Genomic DNA, 20,019 nt, shown 5'->3' with positions numbered 1-20,019 from the left:
TTTGCTACTGAGATGGCAAGACATTGAATGCAGTTGTCTTAAAAACTCAGGGAAGGAAAACAAGTCTGTTATTGATTTGTTCAAGGAGGTGGTAGCTCAGATTCAAACTGATTATGTGTGTAGTTGGGATGCCAGTTTGATCCGCAGCTGTGTGCACTGCTGGAGCTGAAACATGACTGGGCATGTCTGGAGGACGAGTGGCACTGGTTCACCAGAAATCTATATTAGAAATGAAGCCCCTTTTAAGAGAAAGTCATCCTAAAGGAAAGAGGAGTCGAGGCATGGGGTAGGTCCATTGGCAAGCACTCTGTCACCCAAAATTGCCAAGAGGCAATTTTGCATGTTGCATGGTTGATTTTAGATTTTCAACTCCCTCCAAACCTTCCACCAATTTCCTGGGATTCACGTTTAGGGGACTATAAATCTTCTATTTTTTTTTAAATCACAAATTCGTTTCTCTTAACAGCTATTGGAGTTACTGAGGTATAAATAGTCCTTTTTGTTTACCCATGTGTCACAGTGTAACACCAAAGAGTAATAGAGGAAGGGGGTGTCCCGAAACCCCATCCACCCACTTCCATTTCTTCATGAACTGTGCATGAACTGTCTTCCCTGAGCTGAAGACTCCAGGGAGCCAAGATCCCTTTGGCCACTTAAGGGTTCTAGACAGTGGTGGGGTGCCTGTGAGGGTCGTAGTGACAATCATCAAGAGCTGAGTCAGCTGTGAGCCTCGGATGTTCTCAGATGGGAGGCACCTTCACTTGGCTACATGGAAGAAAAACAGGCCCAAGAGGGAAGAAAGGAAGAAAGTGGCTGACGTTCAGTCATTCAATAAGCAATTGTTATTATTGACTAATTGACTAAATCCCTAGAATATTTGGATGCCAGGCCGTGGAACAGAGTTGCAAGAGCCTGGCAGTCCTCAGGAGCCAGTGGAAAGTCAGTGCCCTGTGGAATATGGAATGTACTTCTTCTTTTTTAAAGATTTTATTTATTTGAGAGAGAGAGAAAGTGAGAGACAGAGCACATGAGCTGGAGGGGGAGGAGGCGGAGGGAGAAGCAGACTCCCTGCTGAGGGGGGAGCCTGACAGAGGGCTCATCCCAGGACCCCAGGATCATGACTTGAGCCAAAGGCAGATGCTCAACTAAGCCACCCAGTCGCCCCTGGAATATACTTCTTAATGTCAACTCCGTAGATGGATTTTGGTCTAATTACTACTGTATCTCAAGAGCCTACACTGGGAACCAGTGCATAATAGGAGCTAAAAAATATTTGTCATATTTGTTGGATGATTATAATCTCCTTTACCATCCTGGGCAGTCTGTCCAGTAAAACATGGCTTAATTGTTAATTTTATGTGTCAACTTGACTGAGCCATGGAGGGGCCAAATATTTGGTTAAACATTTTTCTGAGTGTGTTTGTGTTTCTGGTTGAGATTAACACTTGAATCAGCAGACTGAGTAAAGCAAGTTGCCCTCCTCCATGTGGATGGGCCTCATCCAACCCATCGGAGACCTAAATAGAACAAAAAAGGCTGAGTGGGAGAGAATTTACTTTCTGCCTGATGGTCTTCAAGCTGGGACATTGGTCGTCTGCCTTTGGACTTGGACTCAGACTGAACTATACCACCGGCTCTCCTGGGACTTCAGTTTGCCAACTGCAGACTGTGGGATTCTCAGCCTCCATAATCACATGAGCCAATTCATTATAATAAATCTCTTTATATAGAGAGAGACTGGTTTGTTTCTCTGAAGAAACCAGACTAATACAGATGGATTATATGTAGATTATGCTCATAGCTACTATTGAGAAGCCTCATTTCCTATTGCACAATTCTCTGAAGCCAAACAGAATCAAAAAAATATAATGTCATTTGAAGGAAATAAATAGTTTCAGAAGAGATTCATAGGTTTCAATGATTATGAGCTACACTTTGAGATACGGTGACTGCGCTAGCTTACAAGCTTCGAGGTGTATTTAAGTTGTATTTAGCGTCGCTCTGCTGCAAGTGGACAGAAATCCTATCCACCCAGAAAATGCATTAGTATCTCTGAAGCTTGGGCAACACTTCCCTCTAGGGGAGAGTATTTTCTTCCATGACATTGATGAGAGCAAAAGGGAGAGGTATTTATATCTTCAGTGGTGATGAAGTCCCTGGGTCAAAATTGAGATGTAGGGAAGTGACTCACCAGGATGGCGACAGAGGTTGTAACTGACATTGTTCCTCCCCTCACACACACAAGCTATTCGAGAAAAAGATTCACGGATTGAATTCTAGAATGCCAAAGTGAGGCTGCATTAGAAGGGTAAGAGAAGCGGCCCCCCAGGCAGTACTGCAAAAAGATCTCCCTTAGGCCTGTGGTTCCTCTAATGAAAAAAAAGAACCCACAGGGGAAGACAGCCAGCTCCACCACCACTCATTTTAAGTTCTTGTTAGGAGCACCGACTCTGATCTTGCACCGCGAGGACTGCAGGGCAAGCTGTATGGCTCAGCCACTGGGACTCTGTGATGGAGAACGGGGAAGGCCTTGCAACAACCAGAACAGGGATCTTGGCCAACCAAGTTCATACCTGCAGGATCCAAGTAGTAATCCTTTTTTTTTTTTTTTTTTTATATTTTTTTTTAATTTTTATTTATTTATGATAGTCACACACACACAGAGAGAGAGAGGCACAGAGACATAGGCAGAGGGAGAAGCAGGCTCCATGCACCAGGAGCCCGATATGGGATTCGATCCTGCGTCTCCAGGATCACGCCCTGGGCCAAAGGCAGGCGCTAAACCGCTGCGCCACCCAGGGATCCCCCAAGTAGTAATCCTGAGCAGCAGTTTTGCTCATCTGCACAACCACGTGGCGGGGAGCATTCTGACCAGGGAACGTGTTGGGTTCTGGGCTGTCCTTTGGTGTTTTGTCTCCTTAGACATCACTCTCGGACATACTACATGGTATGTTTGCTTAGTTTATTTTCTACAGGACTAAAATGGAAGCTCCGTGGGGTACAGTAGTTATTGTCTCTTGTGTTTCTAACTACAACCACAGCACCTAAAACAGTTCCTGATACACAGAAGGAACTCAGTATACTTTTGAGGGATAAACAAGTAATTGAATGAATACTATGAAGATGTGTCTAGGAGTAGGATATACTGAAATTGCTTGTCACAAAGCCAATAGCATTGAAAAGCTTTTATAAGTCTCCTGAATATGAAACTTATTTGCTTATTCTATAGAAATTGGTGCAGTAGGTATTAATTTGCTCTTCATTTCTCTAAGGCACATTTCCATTGTGCACTTCTGTTTGGTCCAAATGGTAGGAAACCCAGTGTCATTCATCACTGGGCCTCCTTCTCCTTTGCCAGGGTTGTGTAAAGATCCTGGAATCTAATGAAATCCAGAAAATTTGGCAAGAGCCGTTTGGTTTCTTTCCACCGGGATGATGACTGATATACTTGCCCGTTGCTTTGGAGGCAATCTGCTCTGTGGCATCTCTGCCAACGTTTGACAAAGAGACTTTACCAAGCTTAGAGCCTTGATGTCTTGGATATAGGCTCCCTGGTTCACTATGGCAGCATGCCCTCTGTGGTTTTGCTAATATCCATGGTTGCTGCAGGGAGTGAGGCATGAGCTCCTAATTCTCAAAAACCTTCAAATATTGTCCCCTTTGAAATCTAAGGGACTAATATTCTCCCAAGGGCTGCTACCACTGTGTTTTCTCTCCCCTTTAAAGAGTTGGGTGTGATCTCTATTTAAAAGCCTTTAAAAAGGTAATGTTGGTTTCTCTCGTGCAGGGTGGGAAAAAGATGCCAAAACAGTCAGATTTTCTATTAAAAAATATTTTGTCAGAAAGGATTTTCCTAGTTTTGCTGAAGGAAATGTCTAAGGTGAGGTTAGCAGCTTTGCTAAGGGCTGGCTGAAAATTACAACGGGATACGCTTGCTGAAATTAAAGAGAACATCAAGGTTTGAATAATGACAATGGTTAACCAAATCTGATTCATGTAAAGTTTTTTGAGAAAATATATTAACGGGAGGCAATAATACAGATTACAGATTTCAATTATGTATTCCTCTCAATCTTTCTATTTAGTTGGAAAGATTTTATATTAAGTGTCAAAGTGCGCTCTGCATTCTGTGCCAGCGTGCAAACTATTGGTTACTGGCTCACAACAATATAATATTGAAGAAAGTACAGAAAGTTGAAGTATTTGGAAACCACTATAGTAATTGGCATACCATCGTATCCAAGTTCATTCATGATCAGAGAATTCATCTTGTTTAATGGAATATAAATCAGTTCGAATGCTGTTGAACACAGGTGTTGACTTGGTTGTGGTTTAATTGTATACTGGTTTTGTGTAATATTTTCAAATTAGTTTGTCAGTTATAACTCAACTGTATAAAAATCTGAGAGCAGGTAACCATTAAATATTTACAGCTTATTTTTAGTTATTTTATTTTTAATTCCGAATTCTTAGATTTACGTTTAAGTTTATTTGATAAGTAAAATTTACATTATTCATATTTAATCCTAATTTACAGATGGGCTTTTTCTAAGCCTAGCACACTAGATTTTTTTTTGTCAAGATAAAAGATATTTTTTTTCTGAATGTGATGCTAAAATATTAAGTATTACCAAGAAAGGAAGACCAAAAGAACCCATACTAGTTTTAATTGGAAAAAATGAGGCTTCATGTATTTGGAGTTTAGTTCTGTGGCCACTATTGATGGAGTAGTGCTGAAACCTCCATGTGTTACTTGTGAAATCTACTGGCCCTAATGAAGTAGCAAAATTAGAAAAACTTAAGCAGGATTTGAACTTATAGCATAAAGAAATATGTTCAGATCTAAAAAAAAATATTTGAAGGAAAACATACTGAAATAAGAACCTGACAGTGGTACATGTTCACTATTTCATACATAAAAAATATATTTCACATATAAAGATTAGTGCTTTATGGCTTACCTATAATGCAGCACTCTATACAATTGCTGAGGCTTAAGCAAAAGACTATATTGAAGATTTTTGCTTGGAAATATTGGGTCGCTCTGCCACACAAAGGGAAATCAAATACTTTCCAGTGACACCACAGCCTGACATATTCACGAATGGGAGAACGCTATGGAAAACCCAAGTCAGAACCAATAAAACTAGCAAAGTATTTTCCGCTAATAATAGATATTGCTAAGAGGGCAATTCTTTTATATTTATATATTTGAACGTGATGGTGATTATTCTGTTAGCAGATGTGATTCAGAACTGAAATTTAATTTAGGAATAAATTCTGATGGCATAGTTGTAACGACAGGAAAATAATCTGGAGCTTTTGCCAGTTTTGGAATGGAATTTACTGCTTCCAACCCTAATAAATGTAGCCTCAGGGGGAAAAAAAGGTGAGCTGAGCTGACCAGGAGACTAAGTAGTAAAAGTTGTAAGTTACGTAAATGCAAACATGTTAAATTCAGGATTATTCCCTTTATTACATGAGAAAGAGGAAGCGAATCACAAACAACAGCTATACATGGTGACAGATGGTTATTGAGGGGGAAGGTTCTGGCCCGATGCTTGAGTTATGGAACAAAGTCTTAATGTTTCTGCAGTGTAAGAAACCAGTTTGGTCTCGAATTTTTAAAGATCTTTAATAAGCTGCCAGGCTTGCTTCCTTGTCTTCTGAGTTGCTTTTTATAAAAACCAACTATTTCCATGATATTTAATTTTTCCATGCAAGGAAGGAATGGCAACTGTTTTCTAATGGAAAATGAGATCAGAGGCCAAAATGGACACGAGAAGCTTGCAGGAGTAGTTTCTATAGATTTTTATGGCATGTCTCGTAACTGAACAATTTTCTGTGAAGTAGGTGATGATCTTGAAGAAGCAATCAACTAAATAAAATTTCCATAGGTTATTTTTAGAGTCAAAAACAAGGAACGGGGCATCTTTGTTTTAGGATATGGATATACTATTACTATTAATAATTACTATTATTCTATTCACCTTGACTTTTTTTCTTATATGGCTCTCTCCTGTTTAATTTCTAGAAAGATTAGATAGCATAATTTAAAAAAATATGTCATTTAGTATTTTTCTTTGCTAAAAGCATTCCTCATTTGACATTCTTCTTTTTTTTTTTTGGCAAACCCAATTTTTTTTTTCCAATTCTGCTATATATGCCTAATCCTTGATGTTGATGGTGTTGGTGGTAGTGATGCTGATGATTCTGCTGCAGGTGACTATAATTTAAATATCTACAGTGTGAGTCTCTTTTGTTCTCCTGGAATAGCAGGTTGTAATCCAGGTGTACCACTGGGCTTTCACTCACCAACAGTGCAAGTTTAGTCTCTTGAGATACGTTGGTAGAACCATAAAAGCTTTTAATATGGGATTTTAGTGGAGGAAGATGTTCTGGCAAAAACTATAGTTAGATATTGCACTGCCCCAAATACCACTTTTTAAAAAAAGATTTATTTATTTATGATAGACAGAGAGAGAGAGAGAGAGAGAGAGGCAGAGACACAGGAGGAGGGAGAAGCAGGCTCCAAGCAGGGAGCCCCACGTGGGACTGGATCCCGGGTCTCCAGGATCCCACCCCGGGCCAAAGGCAGGCGCCAAACCGCTGAGCCACCCAGGGATCCCCCCAAATACCACTTTATACGTTTCTCATCCTCCAGCTTGAGATCTGCAGTTAAAAAAAGTCTGATTCGTTTGCTCATTTAACAAATCCTTATGAGCCTATGAAGGTTTATACCGACACTGAACATCATTCTCTCTATTTCTCACTTTCCTAAAAAAAGAACAGTCACCCTATTCTGATGATTAGTGCAGATATATGGTGTCAGCTCTGAGCTTAATAGTCTGTATTGGAGCAGAAGCTGATATTTAGAGGTTTTGGGACCATAATTCTAAATTTTTGTTCCATCCTGTAGATTAGAGAATAAGGTATGTCCCCCACATTTCATTTTGGCTCATCCCTTGTCTCTCGTCTCCCTCTAGTCACCTGTCACCTTCATCTCTCCAGATACTGCACTTTTGTAGGTTTAAAAGACTTCTGCTGTGGGGAATGGTGGTGTCCGGGCTTTATAAATACATGGGTGAGGAGGATAAATGTCCGGTGGAGGCCCCAGGGGAAAGTAATCTTGCCTTCTACGCAGCATATGACTAGTTTCCTACTAGGCTTCTTGTGAGGTCCCCTCTGATTGATGAAAACACACCCTGGGCTCCTGGAGACCCTGTATAAATGGGACACGGGTGAAGCTGTGAGATTGCAAGTGATGTAGTGAGCCCACGGGTTTGGCCATCACAGGGCCTGCGATGGAGCCAGCGACACTCAGTAGCTGAGGAGCTCGGGGAAGTCACCCTAACCTCTTTGGATTTCAGTTTCCTGAACCATAGAATGGGAATGATATTACTCCAGAGGCAAGTTATGAAGATCCCATGCAATAATCCAAGAAAGGTTTAACATCACATATACAAGCATACTGCTTCATAGTAATAAATATTCTACAGTCCACTCAGGGGTTCACTCTGCAGTTTATCCCTACGGCAGCTGCATCAATCAGTACCTCTCAATGAGAAACAGCCTTTTTTGAACTTTGTACAATTTTCTAGATTTTTCTTGACATTTTAAAAGTCTTTTTGAATCTCTCTCTCTCTCTCTCTCTCTCTCTTTTTTTTTTTTTGGTTTGTTTGTTTGTTTCTGGTTCCCCAGGGAGCATCATTTCAAATTTAATTTGAGTGCTCTTCAGTGCTTTCCTCTGCTTGGAATTTGCTCTTGCTGTGAGGCTAGTTGCATATGCACACAGCTCCAGGCTGCCTGGGGTTCAGTTTTTACTCGGGTCTCCCAGCTTGGCCTTGATCCTCACCTGACCTCTGGTACCTCCTTGGGAATCTGCTTTCTCCTCCATCTCCCCACCTTGGATCTAATTTACCTCTTTCTCTCCAGTTGGTTAGATAATACTATACTTTTCACTTTCTTCTGTCAGGGAAGAGGGAGAAGGTCTCCCAGTAGAGGAGTACAGGTTTCTACTGGAGAGTTTTCATAGGCTTCCCAGAGTCCCACCCTCCAGCTATTCCCTCCTCACTTCTGGTCTGCTGCAGTTTTCCCTGGCACAGACTGCACCCCTGAAGCTATCATGACAGGATCCTTGCTCATTTACAAAGATTCTTCTTTCAGAGCACCCACCCCCCACTCTCTTTTGTCTAGCACTCTTGTCCCTCATACCATCGAGATGCACCTTGTCTTCTATGAGCCTCTGGAGCAGTATGCAAATCAGAGGTTGTGCCTGGATACCGGATACCGGTGGGTGGACTGATAAATTCCTTATGTCAAAGTACCAGAACCTCACCTAAGATCCTCATTCACTTTAAATAATTTAAGTGCAAATAACAGACCTGTTTGGAAAATAAACATTACATAGGCAATATTAGAATATGCATCTCCTCAAAAAAAACAAAACCAAAAACAAAACAAAACAACTCTTTAGTATTAATACAAGTCCTGATGGATTGACCTTGTTATTATTATAAAATGTAATCTTTTGTTCCTAGCAGCTTTTGCCCTAGCATCTATTTTTTTCTTATATAGTCACATCAGCTCTCTTTTGTTTACTGCTTTCCTATTACTTCTTTTTCTGTGCTTTTATTTTCCATCTATTTGCCTCTTTGCATCTAAAATGGGTTCCATCTGGACACAGGTAGTTGGATCCTTTTTAAAAAAAATTATCTGCCTTTTGACCAAAGTGTTTATTTATTTTTAAAGATTTTATTTGGGATCCCTGGGTGGCGCAGCGGTTTAGCGCCTGCCTTCGGGCCAGGGCGCGATCCTGGAGACCCGGGATCGAATCCCACGTCGGGCTCCCGGTGCATGGAGCCTGCTTCTCCCTCTGCCTGTGTCTCTGCCTCTCTCTCTTTCTCTGTGACTATCATAAATAAATAATTTTAAAAAATATATTTATTTATTCATGAGAGACACAGAGAGAAAGAGAGGCAGAGACACAGGCAGAGGGAGAAGCAGGCTCCATGCAGGGAGCCCGACGTGGGACTTGATCCCGGGTCTCCAGGATCGCGCCCTGGGCCGAAGGCAGGCACTAAACCGCTGAGCCATCCAAGGATCCCTGACCAAAGTGTTTAATTCATGATAATTAATGTGTTCACTGAGAAGATAGAATAGTGAGATGTGTCTAGGCAACATCTCCTGTTCATCCAATTGACACAAAACAAAACAAAACAAAACAAAACAAAACAAAACAAAAAACTGCTATCATCCTTAACTTTACATGCAGACCCATCCAATGACAAAATAAAATATGTCATAAAATATTTTAATTACCAAATAGCATGACCTTAGCAATTTCTTTTTTAAACACTTAAAATTTTTATTCTATCTAGTTGACATTGGAGTCTCATGTACTCTTTCCCAAATTAATGTTTTCTCAATAATTTCATCTGAATCTTCACTTGATAACTTCTTTCTTATTTAAATAAAAGTATCTTAAAAGGAAGCCTCATATCTATGGAGATAGAAATGCCTCTGCCATTTATATAACGTATCTTAAATAGAGTGAGAATCAAACATTGCTATTAAATACTAGCTAAATCCTATTGTCTGCCTCAGACTTTGATTCTGCAATTTACTATCTCTTTCTTAAAATACATTGGCAAGTATTAACAATGTGATAAAGATATCCCAGCCCTAAGCTGGGAATTTTTTTCTTGACTTAAAGGAGAGAAATAAAACATTTAAAAAGGAGAAAACTTCTACCCCTGTGATTTGGTGTTATTTAAAGTAACCACTTGAAATTCCTTGTACACAGTCCATGTTTTGCAAAAATGCTTACTGGTAAGAGCCGGCCAGACACTGCTTACATGTTTCGCCACATGCTCTTGACATAGAAAATATTTGAGGCTTACCTCATTGAACTTTGAGCAACTGAACTTTGCTCATTGAAGCTGGGCAACTGAGGATGTAGAGTAGCATACAGTGGTGCTTTTAAATTGACGTTGGTGCCTAAACAACTCAACAGAATACAACAGAGGAAGACCCTTGTATTGAAAGGCGCTGGATTTTGTATTGAAAGGAGCACTGGTTTCTTTGAGTTGCTATATATGACTTCAAAGCAAAGATAGAAACATTATTTGTGTGACTGTACCCACTCTTCTTTTGTTACTATCATCACTCACTGAACAAAGTCACCCCTTTAGTCCTCACAGGGATGAATTCACAGAATGTTAGCGTTAGTTCAGTGAAGACCTTGAAACTCCATGTTTTTCCCAGGAGCAAGCTGAACCCGGATAGGGGAGAGTCATCCTCTGGGGATCTTCTAGCTGGCTTAGAGCAAAACCATGCCGTCGAACACAGTCCCATGCCGTTCCCTTACACCAGCAATTTCTACCCCTGGTCGTGGGCCTTAGAACACGCAAAGAGGTTAGCAATAACCAGTGACCTCTGAATCTCACCCAGATCGATTAAATCAGAATCTCTGGCGGGTGGGGGGGGGGCAGTTAGGACACTGATAATTTTGAAAAGCTCCATGCAATTCCAATGTGAAGTCAGGGCTGAGAACCTCATTTTATGCCACTCTCTTGCAGAAGAACAGTATTGGCAAATATTAGCTGATGAATTAAAATTTTCTTTTCTTTTCTTTTTTTTTAAGATTTTATTTATTTATTTGTGAGAGACAGTGAGCGAGAGAGGCAGAGACATAGGCAGAGGGAGAAGCAGGCTCCATGCAGACAGTTCAATGTGGGACTTAATCCTAGGACCCTGGAGCTGAAGGCAGGTGCTCAACCGCTGAGCCACCCAGGTGTCCTCGCCCCCCAATTTTTTTTTTCATGCTTCATTTTCCTTTTGTTCCTGAAGTATCGATGATGAAGCACCTATTGCTTAACGGTGGGGAGATAGAAAACCAAGGACGGGGACGCCTGGGTGGCTCAGCAGTTGAGTGTCTGCCTTCGGCCCAGGGCATGATCCTGGAGTCCTGGGATCGAGATCCACACCAGGCTTCCTGCATGGAGCCTGCTTCTCTCTCTGTCTGTGTCTCTGTCTCTCTCACGAGTAAATAAATAAAATCTTTTAAAAAAAAGAAAACCAAGGACTTAAAAGTCATGTTTAGCTTTGATTTTTAAGATAAACTTCAGTAAGTGTATAGCAGAAAGGATAGTTTTGAAAGCTAGGCTTATAATGGCAAGGACTAGCCATTTGAGAGAGAAAAGGTTTTCCTGAGTTCCAATATCTTCAAGTATCCAGAGTCAGATAGAATCAGGCCTGGAGCATAAGAAGTGAAACATAAAAGAGGAAGGATTAAGGATATGTTGAAAGAGTCCTTTCCAACTATACAGGAATGAGGGTAAAAACCACAATGATGATGATAACTTTTGGGGGGTAAAAGTGGGAGGGTGAAAATGGGGGACTGCTGGGAAAGAGGGGTCAGAGAGAACTGGAAGCAAATAAGAAATGCACATCTTAGGTTGATTACCTGGTATCAGTCAGGGTTCTCCAGGGAAATAGAGCAACTAAGATGAAATAAGATGTGTGTGTGTATGTGTGTGTGTGTGTGTGTGTGTGTATTTATTTATTATTAAGAAATTGGCTCACACAATTATGGAGGCTGGCAAGTCCAAAATCTGCAGAGAGCCAGAGAAGAGCCAATGTTACAGTTTCAGGCCGAGAACTGTCTGTTTGCAGAATTTCGGTAGCTGAGTGGGTAGAGGGGTGGGTGGGTGGGGAGGTGAAGGAGGGGTGGCCTTTTGTCCCATGTAGGCCTTCAACAGATTGAAGGAGGCTCACCTCAGTGTGGATAGCAATCTGCTTTACTCAGAGCCTACTGATTTAAATGTTAATTCCATCCAAAACAAAAAACTTCCCAGAAACATCCAGTATAATGTGTGACCCACTATCTGGGCATCGTGGCTTAGTCAAGTTGACACGTAAAATTAACCATTGCACCAGCCATACACTCAATTATGCTTATATGATACCTATCTCCTGTCTCCTTTCTGCTCTGTCTCATTCAAAACTCAAGAAAGAGGAATGTCTGCTGCCTGATGGATTTGAGGGCCCAAATGCAAAAGGAATCCAGGAGACAATTCAGTAGTCCAGAGGGCCAGACAGGTATGAGGAACCTTACATGCCAAAGCCTTACTTACTACTAGAATTACGTTTTTAAAAAAGAATGACGTAGAAGTTACGTATTTGATAGCATGGGATCTAAACATGCTAGTACAGGGTCTTGAGTGTTGTGGCTGCTAAATAAAGGTTAGCTGCCCTGGAAACATTATAAAGTATCGGATTCATATCTGGTGACTAGCTTGCTGTTCCAACTCTTAAATCAGAACTAGATTACAGGTACTCTTGTCTAGAGCAGGGGGCTATGGAGTGTTACGTATGAGAAGAACCAGGGGTAGGGATGTGCAGAAACCTTCCCCCAAAGTTTAAAGTATTGGAAAAACAATCATGATAAAACTCATTTGCTTTTTATAAATTTATTTCCTTTCATCAGTAGGCCATTTTCTATGTTTATCCATAATAATTTGCTGAGAGAAAAAGACACAAAGCCTTTTTAAAATGTGTTTTAGACAGATAATGGTTTTAAAAGCAGGGAAAATATATCTAGTCATTGAACAGGTATGGACTTGCAAAAAGGAAATAAATGAACCTTTTAAAGCACAATTTTTCATCAAAATGAGCTTTACTTTTAAAAAATGATGGCAATACACCCTGTGGATACTTAATATAAATTCATTTGAAAGGCATCCTAGATCTTGTTACCCAGTGATCAATTGCTTTGTCTTTATTTTTATTTTCGAAAGCCAAAGAGAGAAGCCATAATTCTTCTGTATAATATAGACCAATATTAGCTATTTGCTTGAATTTCACAGCTCTGTGTTAGAATAAATTATATATTCATATTTGTTTCTTACTTTTTAAAAATATTTGTTCCTAGTTTTATTCCTTACTTTTTGCAACTAACTTTTGCTCCGTAATTAGCTCTCTGTGTTATATAATATGCAGAGGGAATATCATTAACTAATTCTGACCATATTTGGAATAGATTGAGAATCCGTATGAGTGGGATCCGTAGAACTTACTCAAGATATTGTTTTAACTGTTTATAGCAGATTTTTTATGTAGGTGAAATTCAGCTTAGTGTTAAATATGAAATCTATCAGTATATTTGTAGGTATGTATGCAAGCAGCATGTACTCTAATATTGAGAATAAAGTGAGACTGGCACGCTATTTAAATGGCACTTTGGCCATGGGACTGAAGAATACCAGAATCCTGCCTCCGAGTAATACCTCCTATAATTTTCTGGAAGGAGATTAATGACACTGACAAAACAAAATAACATTTTTATTACAAATTAGCTCTCTGCCCCTCAAGCCATTGACAAAGTCTAACAAATTATACTGGGATCTAGTAGAACTTACACCCAAGCTAGATACGTGTATAGGCACCATCCTACTGAGTCCAGATTTTATATTTAGAAGTGATGGCTCCTATAAAGCAAAAAGCTACTCCTGCCAGCTCAGGGAAACATGGAAACAAGCAGAAAAGAGCATTTGCTTCACTGTTGTAGCACTGAGTTGGCCTGTACTTCTTGACATGCCTACCTTCCACACCTGGGTGAAGTCTCCTGCTGAGTGAGGGAGTGCAAAGTGTGTGTGTGTGTGTGTGTGTGTGTGTGTGTGTGTGTGTGGAGGGGAGAGGAAAAGAGAGAGAAAGGGAGGGAGATGATGGGAGAGAAGGGGAGAGGAAGGGGAAGGAAAGGGGAACGGAAAGGCGAGAGATGAGGAGAGAAGCAGGTGCCTTTACTACTTTCCAAGTGTGGAAGGAAGATAATAAGAAAAAGAAACCAAAGCCTCCCGGAAGGCACCACCCATAGAAAACCTATCATAACCTAGGTCCAAGCAGTTTAGCTCTCCTTCCTTGGGTGGAAGGACAGGGGGAGCAGAACTGCTGGCCTGAGGTCTGACTGGTCAGAGAAATGAGTAAGGGAATAGGTAGGAAAAAACCCAGAGCAACCCCAAAGCTAACAACTTCCCTGTCCCTCCATGAGGGAAGTTCATGTCTCAGTGAGATTTTTGGTTTCCACAAGATATTTTTTTCAGCCCTGTAACATTATTTCTTTAGACTCATGAGCTGCAATTTTAAAAAGATTTTCTAACCCTAGAGATTTAACCTAAAGGAGGATATACTCATTTTTCACTCATTCTCTCAATATTCACTGATGTTCAGTTTTTAGAGGGGTATAAAGAAGAATTAAGATGACTCCTGCCCTTGAAGGAACTTGTATTTTAGACATTGTCAAAAATAACTAGAATATAAAGTGAAAAGTACCTTAAAATGTTTATAGTTCAAAGACACTGAGAATTTGGAGGAAAAAAACTTAGCCACATATTTCACTTTGAATTTTGTAAAGTAATATAGTAAGTTTTGGAGTGACCTTTTAGAAACTCCAAACAGAACTCAGAATACTTCTTTTGAAGAGGAAAAAAAAAATCAACTAAGCAAATACGCACCTGCGTGATTCCAGTACTGATGCATCTGCTCCCAAGCTCTAAAACTAATTAGAAACTTGTTTCATATCTGCAATTAGCCTTTAAAAAGATGGGCATCCATTAACACAGTTTGGTAGTATAATGACAAGCAATTAGTGAAAAATTGTTCTATCCTGGAAAGAAATAATAATTGGAGGTAGATGATTTCTAAAGGAATTAAAACATAACATATTTTTTTTAACTTGCTAACTTGATTTTTAAAATCTGGTACAAGGATTATGTTTAGGAATCTTCCTCTTTGGATGTGTGTAGAACCTGAAGAAAATCGTCCTTTTTCTCACTTTCTAGTTACCTTTGCCCTACTCTTCCTCTGTCCTCCTCATCCCACAAATCCTACATTTCCACTGTAATAGAAAAGAGGATATGAGGGTACTTTCAAGAACCTGGAAGTTGAGAAAAATTCCCTACAAGATGGAATTAATTATACGTATTTGAGAGATTTAAACAATCGATTGGAAGCTGCAGAAGAAGGCAGATACCATCAGTTCAATATAAGGAAGACCTTCGTACAGATTAGGGTGGGCCAAACATAATTTTCTCAAATGTTTATAATTATTCAATTTTACCAAATGTGAACTGGAAAATCCTTTGCTGGATGTTGAAGAGTTGGTATGGGCATTCACTGGGGTCTGGTGAGGAGGTGGACTTGTTGATGTGTATGGTTTCTTCATGCCCTGAATGTGCTTCTCTCACTCTACTCATTTTCTTAACATTTTCTCATTTCTTAACTCTACTCATTTTCTTACTCATTGAGGATTTTCTTAACAATGCTTATCTGCATTGTGGCCTCTGTCAGAAAGTTGTCCTAGCTACACAGATTAGTCCCTGCCACTGTTTTGAACTGAGCCATACAGATAACCATGAGCCTGCACACACATGCCGTTCAGGAAAAGAATGAAACTGAGACACAAAATTAGATGGAAGATGCTAAGTGGCATTAGGTCATTCCTTTTATGCCTATCGCCTCCAGGGTATTGGAGGAGAACTGACTATTTCAGAAAGATGGATGTATCTAGAAGTTTTAGAATGGGAACTTGGGGGGATCCCTGGGTGGCTCAGCGGTTTGGCGCTTGCCTTTGGCCCAGGGTGTGATCCTGGAGACCCGGGATCGAGTCCCATGTCAGGCTCCCGGCATGGAGCCTGCTTCTCCCTCCTCCTGTGTCTCTGCCTCTCTCTCTCTCTCTATGTCTATAATAAATAAATAAATAAATAAATAAATAAATAAATAAATAAATAAATCTTAAGAAAAAAAAGAATGGGAACTTGGTGTGGTTCTGTTCAGTTAAATAGAATATGGCTAGAAGTCTGCCATCTTTGTGCCTACACACAAAATTCCCACAAATATTGCTCTGGTGCTGATAATAGTCCCTGTATATTTCTCAATACAGTATTTCCCAAGACAGTATATAAGCTTAGGCCATGGGAGAAAGTAACTCGGGTCTCTAGATATTATAGAAGTTGCAAGGAAGTATTACACAGGTCAAATGAGCAGATTTATTTGAAATCACAGCAATACCATTGTTGGACATGTCACCATGATGGTTTCTAAAGCTGCTGTCACTATAGTGAGTGATAAACTCAATTTTAGTTTAATGTTATTCAGGGCATTGACCTCCCTCCAATCAATTCCTCTCTGGCATAGATCTAGGTATCACCAACACATCACGGGATAAATGTCAGTCCTTAAATTTAAGGAGATGTATTTGTTGGGAAAGTCTAGGCTATCGTACAGCATCAAATAGAATCACAGAGGTTGATAACATAGTTCTACTTTCTCTTGCTATACATCCCTTAGGATGACCGTTGCTCTGCCCCAAATTGTATTTACCACAGACCCTAGGCTGAAAGAGAAGTCTCTATCTGGAAATTTGTCTGCCAGTATGGCACAAAAAAAGAAAATGTGACAAAGCACAAACTGGTTCTCAAAATTTCTGCCTGCAAGTGACCTGTATCAGACGCACTTATATTTCACTGGTCAAGTCAGGTTGCTTGACACATCTGAATTCAAAGAGTAGAGAAATATACACCTCATCTAGGTCTAGGGGACAATGGATATTGTTTAAAAGTACAGCAATCAACCACACGACGACATTTAGAGCAGGAGTCAGCAAACTATAGCCTGCAACACATTTTTGTAAATAAAGCTTTATTAGGGCACAACCACACTCATTCATTACATATGATGAATGGCTGCTTTTGCACTATAATGGCAAAGTTCAATGGTTATGATAGAGACCATGTGACCAACGAAGCCTAAAATATTTATTCTCTAGTTCTTTATAGAAGATGTTTTCCTGCCTTGATTTAGAAAAGCAGAAGGATACATGCATAAACATCTAAAATGCAATGTATCCTCTTTCTTATTTCATGATTACAGCCCTTTTTGGGGAAACAGGCAAAGTATACATTTAAATAAAAATCAAGTGGAGGCATTATTAAGAAAATGTGCCCTAAGACCAATATTTTTTTAAGTACTTTGGAACTGCAGAAAAAACATCTGATTGAAAAGATGAGAGAGGATTTTTGGAGGAAATAGTGTTTGGAATAAACAATGAAAAGAAGAAAGATTTTCTTATGGTTACCTTCCAGGGAAAAATATTGCAGAGAGAAGGAAAGATTTCAAAAAGGAAGGTTTAAGCTATGCTCAAGGAATGGTGAATACTTGATTCTGGCAAAATGCTGGTATTTAGGTTGAATTATGAGAAAAGGTGCTGTCCCTGGAAACACAAATACCATCTTGAATTTTTATTTATATTTTATTTTTTTAAAGTTTTTTTTTAATTTTTATTTATTTATGATAGTAACAGAGAGAGAGAGAGAGAGAGAGAGAGGCAGAGACATAGGCAGAGGGAGAAGCAGGCTCCATGCACCAGGAGCCTGATGTGGGATTCGATCCCGGGTCTCCAGGATCGCGCCCTGGGCCAAAGGCAGGCGCTAAACCGCTGCGCCACCCAGGGATCCCCCTACCATCTTGAATTTTTAAATCAGAACTGTATTATTAGAAGATGCAGCAAGGCTGTTGAAAGTGTTCAGGCTTTGAACCTTGCCTTTGCCATGTAACAGTTGTGTGACCTACCTGTGTCACCTTAACCAAACTATTTCCTCTTTAAGCCTCAGATATCCTTACTAATGACATGAGAACAGTTGGACCCTCATAGTTTGAGGATTTAAATAATGAATGTACAGTGTCCTGTGCCTAATACATAGTAGATGCTCAAAAACTACAGCTATTACTATTACTCTTCTTAACCATTGTCAATCCACTTTGACTCTTACAGCCTGGCCCGTTCCTAACTGATATATACTTTCTGGTCTTTGTGCCCCTTTTCTCTCTCTCTCTCTCTCTTTCTGTTTTTATAGAGAGATTAAGAGAGAGAGCGAGAGAGCAAGCATGTGTGTGCAGGGTATGGGGAGGGGCAGGAAGAGGGAGAGAATCTTATGCAGACTCCTTGCTGAGCCCAGAGCCTGATGCAGGGCTGGATCCCATAATCCATTAGATCATGTCCTGAGCTGAAATCAGGAGTCAGACGCCTAACCGACTGAGCCACCCAGGTGCCCCTGTGCTCCTTTTCATGTCATGCTGCCTGACTGATATAACCTGCTGACTGATAACATCCGTCTCAAATTATCTTCCTACTATAAAGTCCTCAAAGTGGCTTCCAATAACTTAAAATTAAACCTCTTCCTCCCACATCCTCTCATATTTATATTTATATAAATATTTATAACATATTTCATTGTATTTTTGGTCTTTGTGTGTGTTGTCTACTTTAGTCATTCATAAGATTCTCAAGGGAAGGAACTGTATCTTGGTCTTGTTAGAATCTTTGTTATGTAATGTTATAAGCAGTTTTTATTCATGGCAGAATGATCCAGAAAATATTTTATTTCATGCTAGGAAAGATCTAATTGATGAACCATCTAGGGAAAGTTTTAGCTCTGCAACTAAGTTGATCTTTATAAATAAGGAAAAATATAAGGTCAGCAGTAGATCTAATTAATGACCTTTCTCTAAATTTGGAAAGCAATGAAATTGAATTGTATTCTTTCTCTTTAATGTATAGGGAAGGCAGCTTTAAAATCACATTTGTGGGGATCCCTGGGTGGCGCAGTGGTTTGGCGCCTGCCTTTGGCCCAGGGCGCGATCCTGGAGACCCGGGATCGAATCCCACGTCGAGCTCCCGGTGCATGGAGCCTGCTTCTCCCTCTGCCTGTGTCTCTGCCTCTCTCTCTCTCTCTCTCTCTATCATAAATAAATAAAAATTTAAAAAAAAATCACATTTGTGAAATTTTCTGAACATAAAGAAGCTGTACCATTATTGTTTATTTTCTAAATATTTAACAAATGGTCTAGGAGCTTCCTAAATTTCTGCTGTATCAAAGTTACTCATGATTGACAGAATGTTTAAAATGAAGAATCCAGGGCACCTGGGTGGCTCGGTGGTTGAGCGTCTGCCTTTGGGTTTAGTCGTGATCCCAGGGTTTTGGGATCAAGTCCTGCATCAGGCTCCCTAGAGGGAGAGTGCTTCTCCCTCTGCCTATATCTCTGCCTCTCTCTGTGTCTCTCTTGAATAAACAAATAAATAATCTTTAAACAAGAACAACAACAAAAGAAATAAAATGAAGAATCCAATGCATGTGACTTAAGATCATGTAACTGTCCCTCTTCCTTTTGATAGGTTCAGATATTTAAAGCAGTACTTTCAAAGTAAGAGACTCACAGCCTCAATGCTGGACAGATGAGTCCCTGGAGTATGGAGAAAAACTGAGAGCCTTTATTCATGTTAAATTTTTATGCCATCACTTAAAGATCTCTCTTTTTAATGTTTTTTAATGTTTTTTTAATGTTTAAGTATACTTGTTATTTTCCTAGTATTTTAAATATAAGATTTCTAAATAGAAATATGTGTATGCTCAAAATTTATTTACTGATGGGGTATAGAATTAAAAAAAACTGGAGGTCACTAGTTTAAAAGAAATCAATATATAAATATATATAATATATATGGTAAGCAACAATATTTAGTTACGCATCTCCTGTATTTGTTAGCTTTTAGAGAACGGTGATTGCTTGCTTTCTACATAGATTGCATTAGGACACAATACATATTTTTGAAAAAATATTGGTTTCTGGTGGTGAAGAATCTTCTGGTAGCTTCAGGATTCCATCCAGCATTTTTAAGTTTGGCAAACAGGAAAACACTCTAAAGCAAAAGTTAAAAAATAAATAAATAAATAAAAATAACCATACTGAACAAAAGCATTGTCTTTCACTACTCTCTTAATGAATGAGTGGACTTGGCCTATTGTTATAAGAAAGACGAGTGACTATCATTTTGCTCTGGTTTTTTTTGTAATCTTTGTAGCAGGGTTATAATAAAATACTATTTATGTTCATTGAGCTGATCTCTCTGCTGTAGCTTGCCCTTTCAGGGAGCTATTCTATAGTTCAGATCGTAAGTATAGA

General features: G+C 39.6%; 1 protein-coding gene and 1 long non-coding RNA gene across 5 annotated transcripts in view; one reads left to right on the top strand and one right to left on the bottom strand.

The window, feature by feature from the left end:
* The window catches only part of LOC144302666 (acidic leucine-rich nuclear phosphoprotein 32-related protein-like), a 54,105-nt gene that overhangs the window by 10,238 nt on the left and 23,848 nt on the right, over positions 1–20,019 (bottom strand). The window contains exon 7 of one of the 4 annotated variants that reach the window (XM_077880224.1): positions 19,468–19,756. The exons of 1 other annotated variant lie outside the window; for it this stretch is intronic. In XM_077880224.1, coding sequence (XP_077736350.1) covers positions 19,645–19,756 — 112 coding nt within the window. In that variant the 3' untranslated portion in view covers positions 19,468–19,644. Of the gene's footprint in view, positions 1–19,467; positions 19,757–20,019 lie in introns of those variants that run through there. 2 more of the 4 variants (XM_077880223.1, XM_077880225.1) reach the window with 2 other exon arrangements.
* LOC144302667 (uncharacterized) overlaps positions 1–20,019 on the top strand; it is an 86,374-nt gene that overhangs the window by 47,046 nt on the left and 19,309 nt on the right. The gene's annotated exons all lie outside the window — the stretch shown is intronic.

The sequence above is a fragment of the Canis aureus genome, chromosome 31 (assembly GCF_053574225.1).
Source record: "Canis aureus isolate CA01 chromosome 31, VMU_Caureus_v.1.0, whole genome shotgun sequence".
NCBI classification, from domain to species: Eukaryota; Metazoa; Chordata; class Mammalia; order Carnivora; family Canidae; genus Canis; species Canis aureus.
This window is presented reverse-complemented; position numbering and strand designations above follow the sequence as displayed.